Source organism: Salmo trutta, chromosome 16 (genome assembly GCF_901001165.1).
Source record: "Salmo trutta chromosome 16, fSalTru1.1, whole genome shotgun sequence".
NCBI classification, from domain to species: domain Eukaryota; kingdom Metazoa; phylum Chordata; class Actinopteri; order Salmoniformes; family Salmonidae; genus Salmo; species Salmo trutta.
In genome coordinates this window covers 19,824,040-19,843,228 of record NC_042972.1, presented here as the reverse complement: position 1 = coordinate 19,843,228, position 19,189 = coordinate 19,824,040, and the positions used below count along the sequence as shown (strand labels likewise).

Below are 19,189 nucleotides of genomic sequence, written 5' to 3'. Positions count from 1 at the left end.
GGAGAATGTTCCAGAGAGTTCTTGGTCTCAGCCCTTCAAATGTTGATGCCTGCGTGCTCTCCACAACCACCTGCGGAGGGAATCCCAGGAGCCGCTCCGGCTGGAGATGGGCACGCCAAATGGTCACCTACCTGATGTCACCAGGGCAGGTGTCAACAATGCCCATAGATAGGCACTCCAGGTAAGGGAGAAGCTGACCACCTACTTCACATCGCTAGCAGGTGAAGTCCCATGGCAGCATGCCGTGGAGTGAAATGGCTCTTTTAGGAGGCCCCTAACACAAAGGTTATTTTAAGAACCTTCCACCGTTGTCCATAAAATAGCATTTTTTCCTCAGTATATTTTATGTCTCATTGTTTCTCTTAGTTTGGAAGTTATATTAAGTGAAATTTAGGAGTAAAGACCACACCTCTCCCATTAACATCAGTATTATACAGGAAACAACATGACAGGTATTAGTGTTATAAATATATATTTTTTAAATTTGAAAGAGGTGTGTGTGTGCATGTATGTGCGTGTAAATCACCTGTAATCTGTAAGAGGGCAGCAAGAGCATGTCTTTTTGACACAACTGCAGACAGATACAGGGTCTACTCATAAAGACGTAGTAGGGGGACTTCAGACATGGCCATAAAGAGAAAGAGGGCAGGGCACTGGAGATCTGAGCTACAGAGAGGAGTGGTGAAGAGGTGTGTGTGTGTGTCCCCTCTGTGCCGTCCACGTTTTTGCCCTCAGGTGAGTCCGTTCTGTTCATAACAAAATGTCTTCTGTCCCTATCTTCCCGACCTGAGATGTGATTTCGGCATCCTCAGAATGACCACACTCAATGTCAACTGTATTAACTTAAAGCAGAAAATAATGTGTCAGTCAGAGCATCTGGGTAGCATGAGAAAAGAGCTGTAAGTCACAGGTGTCAAACTCATTCCATGGAGGGCCGGGTGTCTGCAGGTTTTCGCTTCTCCCTTCACATAATGGATGAATTAAGGTCACTAATTAGTAAGGTCCCCTCACCTGGTTGTTTAGGTCTTAATTTAAAGGCAAAAACAAAAATCCCCAGACACTAGACCCTCCATGGAATGAGTTTGGAACCCCTGGTCTACAGGATGGTTTGAGTCAGGAGGAGAAGTGTGAAGTGACATTATTACATGTTACTTTCACTTCTGTTCTGCTGTTACTAATGCACTGGGGCAAATTTGGCAAAGTAACACACATGCAATGTACACATGAACACAATACCCCCTCCCCCCACGCACTTGTGTATAAACCCATGCTCCTCTCCCCACCCGTGTAGAAACCCATGCTCCTCTCTCCACCCGTGTAGAAACCCATGCTCCTCTCCCCACCCGTGTAGAAACCCATGCTCCTCTCCCCACCCATGTAGAAACCCATGCTCCTCTCTCCACCCGTGTAGAAACCCATGCTCCTCTCTCCACCCGTGTAGAAACCCATGCTCCTCTCTCCACCCGTGTAGAAACCCATGCTCCTCTCTTCACCCGTGTAGAAACCCATGCTCCTCTCTTCACCCGTGTAGAAACCCATGCTCCTCTCTCCACCCGTGTAGAAACCCATGCTCCTCTCCCCACCCGTGTATAAACCCATGCTCCTCTCTCCACCCGTGTAGAACCCCATGCTCCTCTCTCCACCCGTGTAGAAACCCATGCTCCTCTCTCCACCCGTGTAGAAACCCATGCTCCTCTCTCCACCCGTGTAGAAACCCATGCTCCTCTCCCCACCCGTGTAGAAACCCATGCTCCTCTCTCCACCCGTGTAGAAACCCATGCTCCTCTCTCCACCCGTGTAGAAACCCATGCTCCTCTCCCCACCCGTGTAGAAACCCATGCTCCTCTCTCCACCCGTGTATAAACCCATGCTCCTCTCCCCACCCGTGTAGAAACCCATGCTCCTCTCCCCACCCGTGTAGAAACCCATGCTCCTCTCCCCACCCGTGTAGAAACCCATGCTCCTCTCTCCACCCGTGTAGAAACCCATGCTCCTCTCTCCACCCGTGTAGAAACCCATGCTCCTCTCTCCACCCGTGTAGAAACCCATGCTCCTCTCTCCACCCGTGTAGAAACCCATGCTCCTCTCCCCACCCGTGTAGAAACCCATGCTCCTCTCCCCACCCGTGTAGAAACCCATGCTCCTCTCCCCACCCGTGTAGAAACCCATGCTCCTCTCCCCACCCGTGTAGAAACCCATGCTCCTCTCTCCACCCGTGTAGAAACCCATGCTCCTCTCTCCACCCGTGTAGAAACCCATGCTCCTCTCCCCACCCGTGTAGAAACCCATGCTCCTCTCCCCACCCGTGTAGAAACCCATGCTCCTCTCTCCACCCGTGTAGAAACCCATGCTCCTCTCTCCACCCGTGTAGAAACCCATGCTCCTCTCCCCACCCGTGTAGAAACCCATGCTCCTCTCCCCACCCGTGTAGAAACCCATGCTCCTCTCTCCACCCGTGTAGAAACCCATGCTCCTCTCTCCACCCGTGTAGAAACCCATGCTCCTCTCTCCACCCGTGTAGAAACCCATGCTCCTCTCTCCACCCGTGTAGAAACCCATGCTCCTCTCTCCACCCGTGTAGAAACCCATGCTCCTCTCTTCACCCGTGTAGAAACCCATGCTCCTCTCTCCACCCGTGTAGAAACCCATGCTCCTCTCCCCACCCGTGTAGAAACCCATGCTCCTCTCCCCACCCGTGTAGAAACCCATGCTCCTCTCCCCACCCGTGTAGAAACCCATGCTCCTCTCTCCACCCGTGTAGAAACCCATGCTCCTCTCTCCACCCGTGTAGAAACCCATGCTCCTCTCCCCACCCGTGTAGAAACCCATGCTCCTCTCTCCACCCGTGTAGAAACCCATGCTCCTCTCTCCACCCGTGTAGAAACCCATGCTCCTCTCTCCACCCGTGTAGAAACCCATGCTCCTCTCCCCACCCGTGTAGAAACCCATGCTCCTCTCCCCACCCGTGTAGAAACCCATGCTCCTCTCCCCACCCGTGTAGAAACCCATGCTCCTCTCTCCACCCGTGTAGAAACCCATGCTCCTCTCCCCACCCGTGTAGAAACCCATGCTCCTCTCCCCACCCGTGTATAAACCCATGCTCCTCTCCCCACCCGTGTAGAAACCCATGCTCCTCTCCCCACCCGTGTAGAAACCCATGCTCCTCTCCCCACCCGTGTAGAAACCCATGCTCCTCTCCCCACCCGTGTAGAAACCCATGCTCCTCTCTCCACCCGTGTAGAAACCCATGCTCCTCTCTCCACCCGTGTAGAAACCCATGCTCCTCTCTCCACCCGTGTAGAAACCCATGCTCCTCTCCCCACCCGTGTAGAAACCCATGCTCCTCTCCCCACCCGTGTAGAAACCCATGCTCCTCTCCCCACCCGTGTAGAAACCCATGCTCCTCTCCCCACCCGTGTAGAAACCCATGCTCCTCTCTCCACCCGTGTAGAAACCCATGCTCCTCTCTCCACCCGTGTAGAAACCCATGCTCCTCTCCCCACCCGTGTAGAAACCCATGCTCCTCTCCCCACCCGTGTAGAAACCCATGCTCCTCTCTCCACCCGTGTAGAAACCCATGCTCCTCTCTCCACCCGTGTAGAAACCCATGCTCCTCTCCCCACCCGTGTAGAAACCCATGCTCCTCTCCCCACCCGTGTAGAAACCCATGCTCCTCTCTCCCACCCGTGTAGAAACCCATGCTCCTCTCTCCACCCGTGTAGAAACCCATGCTCCTCTCTCCACCCGTGTAGAAACCCATGCTCCTCTCTCCACCCGTGTAGAAACCCATGCTCCTCTCTCCACCCGTGTAGAAACCCATGCTCCTCTCTCCACCCGTGTAGAAACCCATGCTCCTCTCTTCACCCGTGTAGAAACCCATGCTCCTCTCTCCACCCGTGTAGAAACCCATGCTCCTCTCCCCACCCGTGTAGAAACCCATGCTCCTCTCCCCACCCGTGTAGAAACCCATGCTCCTCTCCCCACCCGTGTAGAAACCCATGCTCCTCTCTCCACCCGTGTAGAAACCCATGCTCCTCTCTCCACCCGTGTAGAAACCCATGCTCCTCTCCCCACCCGTGTAGAAACCCATGCTCCTCTCTCCACCCGTGTAGAAACCCATGCTCCTCTCTCCACCCGTGTAGAAACCCATGCTCCTCTCTCCACCCGTGTAGAAACCCATGCTCCTCTCCCCACCCGTGTAGAAACCCATGCTCCTCTCCCCACCCGTGTAGAAACCCATGCTCCTCTCCCCACCCGTGTAGAAACCCATGCTCCTCTCTCCACCCGTGTAGAAACCCATGCTCCTCTCCCCACCCGTGTAGAAACCCATGCTCCTCTCCCCACCCGTGTATAAACCCATGCTCCTCTCCCCACCCGTGTAGAAACCCATGCTCCTCTCCCCACCCGTGTAGAAACCCATGCTCCTCTCCCCACCCGTGTAGAAACCCATGCTCCTCTCCCCACCCGTGTAGAAACCCATGCTCCTCTCCCCACCCGTGTAGAAACCCATGCTCCTCTCTCCACCCGTGTAGAAACCCATGCTCCTCTCTCCACCCGTGTAGAAACCCATGCTCCTCTCCCCACAGTTGTGCATACACACAACCTCTTACTTGTGGTTTTATCTGTCTGTGATGTGAAGGTCCTGTGCAGGTATCTGCACATGAAGATGTAAGTACAGCACAGATAATCACATTGGATATAGATACATGCTTGTTTACACAGACAGACAGACAGAGAGGGATAATTAGGATTTCTGTCCTCCAGGTCGATTCAGGGAATGCAGGGATCTATAGCCTGATCACTGCACCACGCACATCGATACCTTCAGGTTGGTCCCAATACCAAATCATTGGATTCATAATATATACTGCTTTTTATAGGACCAAAAGTTTTTTTTGCCTGGATTTAGTTCTGGATGTAGTCATATCAGTAAGCATGTATTATAAGTTATACATACAACAGAACATGTGTTAGTCTGAGCATCTTGAAAGTGTTTGAAACAGAGCTGTAAGTCTTCAGGGTGGTTTGACTCTGGAGGCAAAGTGTAAATTGACATTAAGCACAGCAAAGAAACACAACCACAACAACAACTGGAGGCACGCACACACATTCTCACTCAGGCTCTCTCTGTGTTGTACAGGCCCTATTGAAGAGAATGGACAGTCATCTGAAAACTACACAGTAAGTTCAGAATCACCAACTGTGTTATGTGTGTGACTTTCAGTTTCAGATTGGTGTTACATCCATAAAATATGCCTATTCCCAGAGGATTAGTTTTACAGCACTGTAGATTTAAAGGTCTAAAGTGAAACTGTTTCTTTTCTCTAGACTGATACGTACCACATATACAGCTCAATCCCTGACAAACTAGCAAACTCAGCCCAGCCGGATGGGTTGTACAGTCTTCTACAGGCACACTGGAACTACACCACTGGCTGTCTGTAGCTATGTCTCACACAAATACCCTCTTTGTCCCATGATGTGCTTTGTTTATTACATATCAATTTACTGAGCATGTGTATCCATAACATCTGTTAGTGTGTTAGTAGTTTGATTTTGGAGGGGTCTGGTGGCATAGTCCTGAGTATTTTTCTGATTTTGTTCTCGTAGTAAACACAATCTACTGTGTATCTATTCTTTCAGCTGTGTCATTCCATAACGGTCAGATCAAAATCAACAAATACGGACATTTCAAAATGATATCAATAAATGTATAGCATATTAGCACAATGCTACCATGCAACAACGCAAATAGTAAATTAAGCAACATTCATTGAAATTAAGTTAAGATCAAAAGAGTAGTATCTTAAAGAAAAAGAACACAAATTTACCAATGTACAACAATATTACATTTTCCTTTGTGAAATTAATCTTGCCCCTAACATGCTTATTAGCTAGATGCTAGATGCACCAAAAAAGCTTGGGAAAAAGTCTGAAAATGTAATAGACTTTTCCTCTTTTTGCAAAGACAAATCCCAAACCCTTCTTATAGCGGGAGAATTCATATTTATATTGCCCATACATGTTGCTTCAAGCTACAAAATATATTTCAACTTAAAAAAATGTACGTTGTTGGCAACAGATCATAAAAATGGAAAATATAGATTTCCTAAATGCTACTGAAATATCCCCATCTGCCCACATTTACCTGTTATTTAAGTTCCCAGTTTAAATTAAACTTACTCAGCCTCCTCTTCAATGTGCAGTGTTGTAGACACATTCTAGCTTTTTAGTTCAGTGACCTCTGAGCAGTTAAGATGTAAATGTTGTGGGTAACATAACTTTGATGACAATTTATTTTCAAACTAAAATGGGGAGGGGGATTAGCCTCATTCGACCATTCTGATCTTGCCAGTTTACATTCTGTTTCTCTGCACATGAGAGCTCAGCGGTCAGGATGGTGGATCAGGATATGAAGGAGGGGGGGGGGGTGGCTCCCCCTCTTTTATAAGCCCCTCCTCTATAAAACCCTTGAGGTACAGTAAATACAAAGTCCTATGCTTTTTTTTTGCTCTGTATGAAATGCTCTCTTCGGTAAAAAGAAAAACCAAGCAGAATAAATGGACTTCAACCTTTGGCAACACTGGGTGTTATTGACTACAGGTAGTCACGGACATTGATATTTTTGCTCTTGTATCCAGGTTCTGTGTTGTAGTCAGTGCTACTGTGAGGGGGGCAGAGAGGCCTGCATTCTCCTGCAGCAGTCAGACAGTCTACAGGTCACATACCGGTACATGGATTGTATGCTGCCACTTATCCACACAAACAGGTGCATCAGTGTAGATGTGCACACACAGCAGGATGGAGAGGATGACATGAGTCAGGTCGAACCGCTGGGGGAGCAGCAGCCTCTTCTCTGTCCAGAGGAACGGCAGTGCGCCTGACTGGGTACCATGTGTAGTTGTGCCAGTCCGGCCTAGGGGCCTGGTTCAGCTGAACATTGTTTGATTGGCTAGTTGGGGGGAGAGTTGCATCTGGGTGCGGCCTGAAGGTTGGGTAGGGGCAAGACCGCACATGGTTCCTATGAATTGTCAGTATTGGTCCCCTTCCCTCTGGTCAGACACGAAGGACTGTCAGTCCAGGCCGAAGGTGTCCTAGAAGGACAGAAGTCTGCGGTTGCCATTGGGGGGCTAGTTTACCCTGATCACGTTGTATATGTGAATTGAAGGGGGTCTAAGGTTTCCGGGATGATGGAAACCCTAGACCCTGGGGCAGGCTTGGCAGGCAGCAGTGGGTGTGGCTTCTGGAGTGTTCCTGGTCATTTGCAAACATTTACTTTTCTCATATTAATTTAAGTGTCTTTGACATGGTATAATCTATCAACTACTTTTGGTCATATTATATACAGCAGGCTATATTCAATATAATTCATTTAGCCTATTTGGTTTTTCAGAGAAAAACAATTCTCAGAGGTAAGAATTCCCCATGTGGATATTGTAGGATGCATTTTCTATCTCAACCTTTAGTTCTGTGTTGTCATGACGAGGTCTTACCAGAACCTTTTTGTGGTTCTCTTTTCATAGACCTACAGCCAGTAAGACCTTGTCAACACCACCACACTACTAACACAACTACACGCATGTACAAACAAATATTGTAATTATCTTTTCATTGTGTTTCTGTTGTAGATAACTTGGTGATTGGAGCTGTGAACAGTGGTGGCATGGTGGATTCTGGGGATGCTGGGATGTATTCTCTGAGCACCTCTGTACCATCTACATTTGACTAACTTTTAACAGAAAATGATGTGTTAGTCAGAGCATCTGGGTAGCGTGAGAACAGAACTGTAAGTCTACAGGATGGTTTGAGTCAGGAGGAGAAGTGTGAAGTGACATTAAAACATCATGCTTTCACTTCTTCTGTTCTGCTGTTACTAATGCACTGGGGCAAAACTTGGTAAAGTAACACATATGACCCGACCAGCAACTTCTTAATCATGGCATTGTCTCTCTGTGATGTACAGGACCTGTTGGTGTGGATACACAGGGATCTGCAAATTAAGATGTAAGTACAACAAATATAATTATATTACTTTGTCTAAATTATTGTTTGGTACTAATTTCAGAACCTTGATGTCATTTTTAAAAACTCGAGACACAAAACTCACAACCGATGATCAAAATGCACATTATTCAAAACTCTAACACTTTTTCCAATTGCTTGGATACAATACACATAAAGCTAAGATCATTTGTTCATTGAACTAAAATCACCTGTTCAAAATGACACAACCTAACATCAAAGTATTACCATTTCAAAATGCAATTCACACATTACATCTGAGATGACTGTCTATTCATTTCATTACAATGATCTATCAATTGATACAACTGATCAAAATGATAAGTAAATGTTGCATTACTCTTAATGCATAGTTATATGGAAACTGATGAACAATATTCCATGTTTAGATCAGGAAAGTTTCAGGATAACGAGGTCCATTGACACCAATTACCGTGGAACATGAACCAATTGGACTACATTATCTATGGATGTAATATTTCATCATCATTCTTTATCGGACACTGTTCTATGGTCCATTTACCACTTTTCCAGACCATGTTTTCAGGTTTGACATTACTGTACACTCACCGGCCACGTTATTAGGTACACCTATCTAGTACTGGGTAGGACTCCCTTTTGCCTCCACAACAGCCCGAATTATTCACGGTGTTGTACATTAAGAGATGCCCTTCTCCACACCACTGTTTTAAACAGCTGTAATTTGAGCATTTGTGGCCTTTCTGTTAGCTTGAAAGAGTCTGGACACTCTCCTCTGACCTTTCTCATTAACAAGATATTTTTGCCCACAGAACTGCCGCTCGCTGAATGTGTTTTGTTTATCGCACCATTCTCTGTAAACTCTAGAGACTAGTGTGTAAAAATCCCAGGAGGGCAGCTGTTTCTGAGATGCTGGAACCACCATGTGTGGCACCAACAGACATACCACGGTCAAAGTTGCTGAGATTACGCATCTTGCCCGTTGTAATGTTTGGTCGAACAACAACTAAAGCTCTCTACTCTATACACTCTATATGTTGATTTGCAGGCAGCCACATGATTTGCTGTTCGAAGGAGCAGGCTATTTGCGTTAACAATCAGGTGTACCTATTAAAGTGGCCGGTGAGTGTATGTATGCAGGCACTTGTAATTGTTTTCCCAATACTGACAACTCGTTACTGATGATTGATATCACATTGTGGTACGAGTATATAGTGAAATGAGTGGTATCCACCTACAACAATATAGCGATAGCATGGAGCCAGCAGGTGATCCAGGTCACAATAGAGGTCAAGCAGTGGGAGGAGGAAGACGAGGAAGACGTAGTGGTCAAAGGAATGGCAGGGGACAAGCACCCCTTCTGAGAGGTGGTCGTGGGCCTCGTTTGAGAGGTGTGGGGGAACATGGTAGAGGACAAGACCAGGGACCAAGACAGCGGCAGCAAAAGCAAAGTGTGTCCAATGAAATCCGAGCAATAGTTGTAGACCATGTCGTAAATCATGGCATAACAATGACTGAGGCAGCTACAATGATTCAACCAAACCTGAGAAGATCAATCGTGGCCTCAATCATGAGAACTTTCCACAATGAGAACCAGTAAGTCTTCAGCATGCACTAAACATTAGGCTACTCTCAATTGTCAAATGACTGTATACTGCATGCCAATGTGTACCACAGAGTAGGTGATGTGACTAAATGTGTTCTTACTGTAATTTTCCCTGCAAAATTGAGACTAGGCCAAATAGTGGACGCAGAGGCAAAATTCCAACTGACCAACAAGAGCGGGCTGTGGTCAATTTAGTTCGGGCCCGAAATTATATTCGCCTTACAGAAATTTGGCAGCACATCTTGGACAATGACGACATGTTCAACAATGTGGAAGCCATAAGTTTGCAGACTATTGCACGCATGCTGAAAAGGCGCCAGGTGTCTCTAAAACAGCTATGCCGTGTGCCTTTTGAAAGAAATGCAGACAAAGTGAAGCAACTGAGGACTGAGTATGTTCAGTTTCAAGATTCCTGTTGTGAAAAATTCCCCCAAAATTCTACATCGTTGTAATCAGTAATTATCTTTCCCAAATGTATTTTTAGAGGGTGATGGATCTGGATGCTGTTGAAAACCTTCACAAATTCCTCTTTTTGGATGAGGCAGGCTTCAACCTGGCCAAGACAAGGAGGAATTTTATTGGCCAGCGGGCAACCATCCAAGTACTTGGACAACGTGGGTCCAACATCACCATGTGTGCGGCTATATCGGAAGATGATGTGGTGGGACACAGACCTCGTATTGGATCATATAATGCAGCTCTCCTTGTAACCTTCCTTGATGAGCTAAATCAGGTCTGTAGAGATGATGGCGTGACCTATGTCATTGCGTGGGATAATGTCAGGTTCCACCATGCTCAAATGGTGCAAGCATGGTTTCAGGCCCATCCACAATTTACCACCCTGTACTTACCCCCATACTCCCCTTTCCTTAACCCGATTGAGGAATTTTTCTCCACATGGAGGCGGAAGGTATATGATAGGCGCCCTCAGGAACAAGCCACCCTTCTCCAGGCCATGGATGACGTATGCAATGACATCACGGCAGACCAGTGTCACCATGTCCGAAGATTCTTCCCAAGATGTTTGGCTAATGAAAACATCCATTGTGATGTGGATACGAACCTGTGGCCAAATCCACAATTGATGGAAATATAGAAGTACAGTAATCAATACTTTGTTTTGCTTTTTACAGTAAGCCAGTTGACATTTTACTGTAGTGTTTTTCTTTTTTGTAGCTAATTATTTTTGCTTTGATTCAAGGAAACCTATGTTGTGATTTTATTGTATTTCATCAATACATTTCAGATTTTGTTCAATGATTCCAATGTGTCTGTAGTATTCTCTGTACTAGTCCTTTTACAGTGATGTATTACGTGTAGTACCATAATGAAACACGTATCACATATTTTGTACTACAATATTTATTTAATGATTGTATGAACAACTACACAGTGAAACTATCGGCATCTTGTGTGTGGGTGATCTAAATTAATGTTCTTATGGTATTTCATGATAAGAGTTATTTGAACCAATGCAAGGTTTCTTTAAAGATATGAATGCACAATCCATCATTTTGAACATTGGATAGCCTGTGTTACAAGTGATGACCGTTTTGAGTTTTGTGTCTAGAGTTTTGAAAAATTACCACAAGATTCTGAAATTAGTGCCGAAGGGATTGTAAAAAACTGTAAATAGCCATCACTAATCGGCTTCCACCCGGTTACTCAACCCTGCACCTTAGAAGCTGCTGCCCTATATACATAGACATGGAATCACTGGCCACTTTAAAATGGAACACTAGTCACTTTAATAATGTTTGAATAGTGTTTACATACTGCTTTACTCATCTCATATGTATATACTGTAATCTATTGTACTGTATTTTAGTCAATGCCACTCCAACATTGCTCAATCTAATAATTATATATTTTTTAATTACATTATTTTACTTTTAGATGAGTGTGTATTGTTGTGAATTGTTAGATATTACTTTACTCTTGGAGCTAGAAACACAAGCCTTTCTCTACGCAGGGATCCGGGGCCATACTTCCCTTTTAGCTTTTTGCGTCTTTTCCCCACTAAATGCTAAATTGAACATTTCTTTTGGAATAGACAATCACTCTATTACTAAAATAATTGACTGTACTTTCTTCTATTCTGCCACCTGTGCTATAAACTAATTTGTGTCACTTCACTCCTTCCATAATGCAAAATAAAATATCCGTGGAGTCAAAATCGATAAATACAGACACCTTAAAATCACACTTCCGTCAATAAATGTCTCCCATATTCACACATAAAGCTGAGATTAGATTAAATAAATAAAAATTAAGCCAAAACAGTAGAATCTTTGAAAATAAAATATCCTCATGCTTTTTTACATCAACTATATTCAACAGTATGCATCCAATGTTGGTTTTGACACCTCCACACACCCGGTGGTCAATTTAAGCAGGAGAGAATGCCCTCTCTGGCTCTTTAGTATGTACATGTAGGTAGAGTTAATTAAAGTGACTATGCATAGATGACAACAGAGAGTGGTGTGGAGAGGGGAGGGGAGGAGGGGCAATGTGAATAGTCTGGGTAGCCATTTGACTAGATGTTCAGGAGTCTTACGGCTTGGGGGTAGAAGCTGTTTAGAAGCTTCTTGGACCTAGACTTGGCACTCCGGTACAGCTTGACGTGCGGTAGCAGAGAGAACAGTCTATGACTAGGGTGGCTGGAGTCTCTGACAATTTTCAGGACCTTCCTCTGACACCGCCTAGTATAGAGGTCCTGGATGGCAGGGAGCTTGGCCCCAGTACTGGGCTGTTTGCACTACCATAGTCAGAGGGACTAAGAATGGTCTGTTCAGGCATCTACAGGAGAGGAGAAATGTGAGCTGTGACTACAGAGAGAACACAGGATCACAAACTCTCTCTCCACACAGTGATGGATACATCATCACAGGTAAAAACCATCCAACCCTGCAATATTTATAAACATAATTTCAACTTTTGAGAATTATAATTGGAAAATGTAAACTTCAAATAATTGAAAATGCAAAAAAGGTGTGTCTTGTATGTCATTAAGGGACGGTTTCCAGGACACAGAGGACCAGCCTTAATCTGTGTCTGGGAAGTCATCCCTAAGTGTCTGTCCTCTTCGAAAACGCTCAGAAACCAAAGATCAGTACCAGCCTTGATGTGGATTCCTGGATCTGCCAGTGTTAACACCACCTGTAACCTGTTTGTTGGAGAAGAGAGTCAGCCATGCTTGACAACACAGATCTGGAACAAGAAATGTTGGCATTCAAACAATGGTACTGTATATTCTCTGTGACCGAAGACAATCTGATCAGACATCTACAGTCAATGAGGAGTAAGGAGGTGAGCTGTGTCTACAGAGTGAGCTCAGGACCAAACTCTCTCCACGTAGTGATGGGGACAGGTTTACAGGCAAGTCACTAAACTCATAATCTGTACATATCTATGTGTCACAGGTCTCAATAATCTGCCATGATCATATCCTCTCTTTACCCTGTATTCATTCTAACCCACTAACAACAAACCCCATTCTTAATCCCAAATACTCTTAGATTGAGTGGGAGTTCACATCAGTGATCCAACAGCCATACAGAACCCAGTCCAGCAGGCAGCCTACACCATTTTAAAGGAGCTACACCTTGTTTCACGATAGTATTAGTTCCTCAATAACAGAACAAATCATTAGATATTTGCACATTTTGGAATCATCTAACAGCCATATTCATGCAAATGTAATTTTAACAGAATTAATCAAATATGATTTATTATCACTTTCCACCAGGTTCCATTGTTATTTCTACTTTGCCTTCTGACACCCCAGAAAGTACAACTGCAAGTGAATATGTCCATTAGGTTTTATTTATTTATAAAATTAAAATAATAAGCAAGTCAGTTAGTTTTGAGGAAGTTATTCTAGTTGGCGAGGCTCAGACAATATACAGATGGTCACATACATGCTTACTGTCACATTATAACAGACTCAAAAACAGGTCTTCATGTAAATGTTAGTGTAATCACAGAATTCTGACACAGGCACACACGTACACACATCCTCACACACAAATATACTGCTTACCTTGGGGTGGAAAGGATGGCATGATTCTGGCTACTTCCGAGTGGTTAAGGATATTAATAGTGATGAACCAAACCTCAGATATGCATCAGACTGACACTGTGGTGACCGTTTCTGCAACATCATTGTAGCTTGATGAGAAACACAAACCATATTGCACGCTTCAAAAATACCTACATGTATGAAACATGCATTAATACCTCTGACTATGAAGTACCTCAGAAAACGAACGTTCACTTACAAAACCCATCTACTCACAAAAACATTATTCTACTTAAAACACGCACAAACCTTTTTACAAAAAAACACACCGACGACCATGAGGTTGCTGATGGGAATCTGCTGAAGAGAGAGAGGGGGAAAGAAAGGAGAGAGAGAGAGAGAGAGAGAGAGAGAGAGAGAGAGAGAGGTCAATTCAATTTGATGCTTGAAGGTTAAGTAATGCTACTCCACCAATACGACATTACCCTGTATGCAAATGATGAGTGTCTATCAGTGCCTAACACCTAGGTAACTGTGTTCCAAGTAACGGACATAGCCCTCACAGTCGATGTTGCCTGTGGTCTCTTTGATGGTGCGCTCAGAGACGAGGGCAGGGTAGGTACTCCGTGTCACATTGTACCATCAATGGTCTTTCCCCTCAAGCTTTGGGCTGGAAATGGGACATGTAAATGTTAACATATTAAAAACACACGACTCATGCAGACAGAGACTCATATGCACACGATCAGAAGTGCACGCACACACACACACCTTAAGGTATATTCATGCACACATTGACCTTTGACAGGGGTCAACATGCCACCAGCTGTACTCCAGCAAGAAACTGATGAGGAAAACACACACATATAATACACTTCAAAAAGTTACTGTTAAATAAATAAAGCTGAAAGACAGATGATGGAAAATAGGTCTGTGTTTATTTAGATGTTAGCAGCCTTCTTAAAGGAAGGGGGTTTGGGTTCAAGGGTAGGGGTCAGCATTAGGGGTTATAGTCAAGGTAACAATAACATTCTTAAGACAGGCAAATTTTCAAATTTTCAGTTTGCAGCCAGAGCTCTGAACTTTATTCCTTTCATGGAACTTAAGTATTTTTGTTTTTATCCTTCACATGCATCTTTTTACTCTGTATAAAATGTTCACTGCTGTAAAAATGAAAAGCAGGCAAAATAAATTGACTTCAACCATCCTGTAATCTCTTACTTCACATGATCCCTGTCATATCCCAAAATACAGAATTAGATTCTCCAAGATAATGCTACATATATTTAGCTCAAAAAATAAAACAATTGCGGATCTATGTTATCGTTTTTAGCAGTTTCTTTTCAATTGTAAAGATAGACCACTCTTTTCTATAAGAGGTTAAAGGTGACATTTTTTCTAGTTCTTTCATAACTACCTTGACATAGAAGGTCTTATTTTCTACAGTGCAGGTAAAGTACACAGGGATATTGATTTCTTTGCTCTGGCATCCACACAGGGGTCTGTAATGCTCTCAGAATGTCCTCATTGCATCACAATGCTTTCTCATAGTTTATTTCTCAGTCTGATGTCCATATGGTTTCCCTCTCGGAACAGTGTTCTCTTTATCTTGAACAATGCCTTCTTATTCATTATTTCTCTGCTGGTTAGCGATAAGCAACTCAGTTATGAGCAAGTTCTTCTGGTTGGCGAGGCTCCCTGTGCTTTGTCAGCGTTTGATGGTGTGCTAAAGCCGGTCTATCAGTCTCTCCAGTGTTGGGTCCAGTGTTAGGTCCAGTGTGGTGGGCTTCGGGGGCGGTATGGTCATCTGGTGAAGAGAGTGGCCAGCAGGGGGAGCAGTGCTGCTGTGAGGGGGGCAGACAGGCCTGCTGCTCCTCCACACTCCATGGCATTCTCCTGCAGCAGACACAGGGGGCATCAAAACATAGAGATACTAGAATTCATATATACACTATGTATCTATATATCTATATGGTTCAGACAATATACAGATGGTCACATATGTGCTAACTGTCACATTATTACTCAATCAAAAACAGGTGTTCATGTACATTTTCATGTCAACACAGAGCAAATACATACTGCGTACCTCAGGGTGGAAAGGATGACATGATTCTGGCCGCTTCCTGTCCTTCTGAAACTTCAGCCTATCACATTTCAGAGATTCGTTGTGTTCAGAGGGGTTAAGGATGGAAATAGTGATGAACCAAACCTCAGATTTGCATTTAACTGACACTGTGGTGACCATTTCTGCAACATCATTGTAGCTTGATGAGAAACACAAACCATATTGCACGCTTCAAAAATACCTACATGTATGAAACATGCATTAATACCTCTGACTATGAAGTACCTCAGAAGCTGTTGATGTTCCCAGAAAACAAATGTTTGAGCTCACTCAAAAACCCTTCCTAGTAAAAACACACTCAAAACGTTTTTTTTAAACTAAAAAACACACTTAATATTCCCAAACTTCACAAGGATATACATAATCTCAATGGGGTCCATGGAAACTGGAAGGGTGGAGCTACAGTCACACTTGTTGTCCACGACAACCATGAAGAGGTTACTGCTGGGAATCTGCTGAATAACAAAAGATCTGAGGAGGGAGGGAGGAAGGGTGAGGGAAACACAGACAGACAGACAGACAGACAGACAGACAGACAGACAGACAGACAGACAGACAGACAGACAGACAGACAGACAGACAGACAGACAGACAGACAGACAGACAGACAGACAGACAGACAGACAGAGTCAATTCAGTTGCTGCTTTTAATATTATCCCACTAAGGCATGATCCTGTAAACACTATCAACACAGGTTAAGTGAGTTTATAAGTGCTTAATACAAAGGTAACTGTATTCCCAGTACCTGACACAGCCCTCACAGTCAATGTTGCCCGTGGTCTCTTTGATGGTGCGCTCAGAGACAAAGGCAGGGTACTCAGTATCACATGGCACCAACACGGTCTTTCCCCTCGAGTTTTGGGCTACAAATGAGACATGTAAATGTTAACATACTAAAAACACACACACACACACACACACACACACACACACACACACACACACACACACACACACACACACACACACACACACACACACACACACACACACACACACGCGCACACACACTTGAGCTCACACATCTCAAGGAATATTTATGCACATACTGACCTTTGACAGAGAGGTCAACATGCCACCAGCTGTACAGGTTGAATTCCAGCAGGAAACTGACGAGGAAGACACAAACATACACATTCAAAATATACATTTATATAACAAAACATTTATATGTGGTTGATAATCAGTGGATCTTTAATCATTTTATGATATCAAGGTGATTGTATTATTCTCACATTAATAGTTCAGTCAGGAGCCATTTCACAATGGAGAAGGGCTGGAAGAGAAGACATTCAACAATTTGCATTAAATGGATTTAACATTGACTGGATGTAAGGCTAGTGAATCATTTAGGAGTGGAACTTACATGTGATAAACATTGTCCACTGTCACTGCTGCCAGCATACTCTCTACAGAGAGCCTGGTAGTCATACAGATTGATCCTACAGGGACGAGACAACAGGACATTAGTGTGTGTATGTGTGCGCACCAATGTGTATAGGCCACGGCGGTGTGTGTTCGACTGTGTAGGACAGAGACATTGTGGGTATGATGATTGTAATATTATTGCTTCTCTAACCTCTTGAAGGAGCCAATGAGGAGCAGCTTGGTCATAACAGCAGCCTCCACCTCGCCAAAGAACTCCCCCGTCTGAGGAAGAAAATATGGTTTATTTCAAGGCAAACACTAAGACCTAGGAGAGCAACAGGCCACAGGACAGACGTGTCTTGTGTATGTAAGTGGTACCTGAGAGTAGTCTTCTGTGACCAGAATAAAGCCGTTGTTGTCTATGAGGTAACACTTGATGTCCTGAGAATAGAGACGATAGGAAGATACACATCATCAGCGCAGGACATAATGTAGCAGTTCAATAGCGTGTGGGAACAGAGAAAGGTCAGAGACGGCAAAGGCAGGAAGTGGGAAAGATAAGACAGGAAGAGAGAGGCCAAGAAACCGGACGTAGAATGAGGAGAGTTTCAGACAGGGACTGTTCTGTTCTTACCTCATTATCACAGCTGATGGTGCACTTCCCATCCAGAGCAGCACACTGTATCAAATCAATATGATGAATCATTTCAATAATAACTACATCATGTCACTGGAGTTTGAATGAGTGAATTCAGGTGTGTGTGTGTGTTTGTGTGCGTGTGTGTCTACCTGTCTGCTAGCAGTCCAGAACTTCCTCTGAAAGAAATCCAAGTTCATTTGAATCCCAACGGCTATAGTGGATTTGAGAAAAACAGAACTGTCAGCACACTGTACATCTAGTAGAGGAAGTAAGCATTTATGTGAATTGTGTCAATTCTTTGTCTGTATATTCTGTCTGTACATTCTGTTTATTGTGGTCAACACTATTTCACCAGGTCTAATTCCTGTTACGTGTACATGTACTTGGTGAATAAAGGTGATTCTGATAAAGGGGTCTCTTGAAATGTCTTCAATGGGCATTTATATAGAAAATATGACAGTTAAAAGTTTATGGCAGGAAAACCTTACAGTACTCTAAATTAGGGATTAGTGAATTTACATGCAACAATGGGTGACTTCCTGTCATCCAGCAGCTGTATGGCGGTGCTGGCCAAAACCACACTCTTATTCTCATTTCCTGAGGAGAAACAGGAACACAGAAGAACACAGACATTAGCAGACATTTAACAGAACAAATGGCATAAAAATGGACCCAAAAATATTTTTCAGTAGCTAGGTTCCATCCAATTGGCGACAGATTTTAATGTGAATATTCTAAAATCTGCATAAAAACAACATGCGCATTTTCCCACCAGAGATGTGTTTCTATCAAATTGAAAATTTTTATAATTTTTTTTTTTTATTATACAAAATGATCAACAACTTACATCCCTACATCAAAAATGTCTAACAAAACGCAGGTTTAAACAAGAAAATACATAGCTATGGACAGATACTCCAATCAGATACTCCAATCACTAATATTCACATTAAAATATATATAAGTATTCACCCCCTTCACCAACCTGGAATAAAAATAGATTATTTGGGGGTTTGTATCATTTGATTTACACAACATGCCTACCACTTTGAGATGCAAAATAGTTTTTATTGTGAAACAAACAAGAAATAAGACAAAAAAACTGAAAACTTGAACGTGCATAACTATTTACCCCCCCCCCCCAAAAGTAATTACGTTGTAGAGCCACCTTTTGCAGCAATTACAGCTGCAAGTCTCTTGGAGTACGTCTCTATAAGCTTGGCACATCTAGCCACTGGGATTTTTGCCCATCCTTCAAGGCAAAACTACTCCAGCTCCTTCAAGTTGGGGCGGCAGTGTAGCCTAGTGGTTAGAGCGTTGGACCGAAAAGTTGCAAGATCGAATCCCCAATCAGACAAGGTACAAATCTGTTATTCTGCCCCTGAACAAGGCAGTTAACCCATTGTTCCTAGGCCATCATTGAA

At 44.0% G+C, this 19,189-nt stretch overlaps 1 protein-coding gene across 1 annotated transcript in view; it reads right to left on the bottom strand.

The window, feature by feature from the left end:
- Positions 1-14,544: 14,544 nt before the first annotated feature.
- LOC115150245 (voltage-dependent calcium channel subunit alpha-2/delta-3-like) overlaps positions 14,545-19,189 on the bottom strand; it is a 92,404-nt gene continuing 87,759 nt past the window's right edge. Inside the window, exons 27-38 of the mRNA XM_029693330.1 lie at positions 18,285-18,362; positions 17,915-17,976; positions 17,760-17,804; positions 17,504-17,566; positions 17,337-17,407; positions 17,124-17,199; positions 16,993-17,033; positions 16,811-16,866; positions 16,503-16,620; positions 16,115-16,227; positions 15,718-15,800; positions 14,545-15,524 (exon numbers count right to left, since the gene is read on the bottom strand). Of these exons, the coding sequence (XP_029549190.1) occupies positions 15,432-15,524; positions 15,718-15,800; positions 16,115-16,227; positions 16,503-16,620; positions 16,811-16,866; positions 16,993-17,033; positions 17,124-17,199; positions 17,337-17,407; positions 17,504-17,566; positions 17,760-17,804; positions 17,915-17,976; positions 18,285-18,362 (899 nt within the window). The 3' untranslated portion in view covers positions 14,545-15,431. The remainder of the gene's footprint in view (positions 15,525-15,717; positions 15,801-16,114; positions 16,228-16,502; positions 16,621-16,810; positions 16,867-16,992; positions 17,034-17,123; positions 17,200-17,336; positions 17,408-17,503; positions 17,567-17,759; positions 17,805-17,914; positions 17,977-18,284; positions 18,363-19,189) is intronic.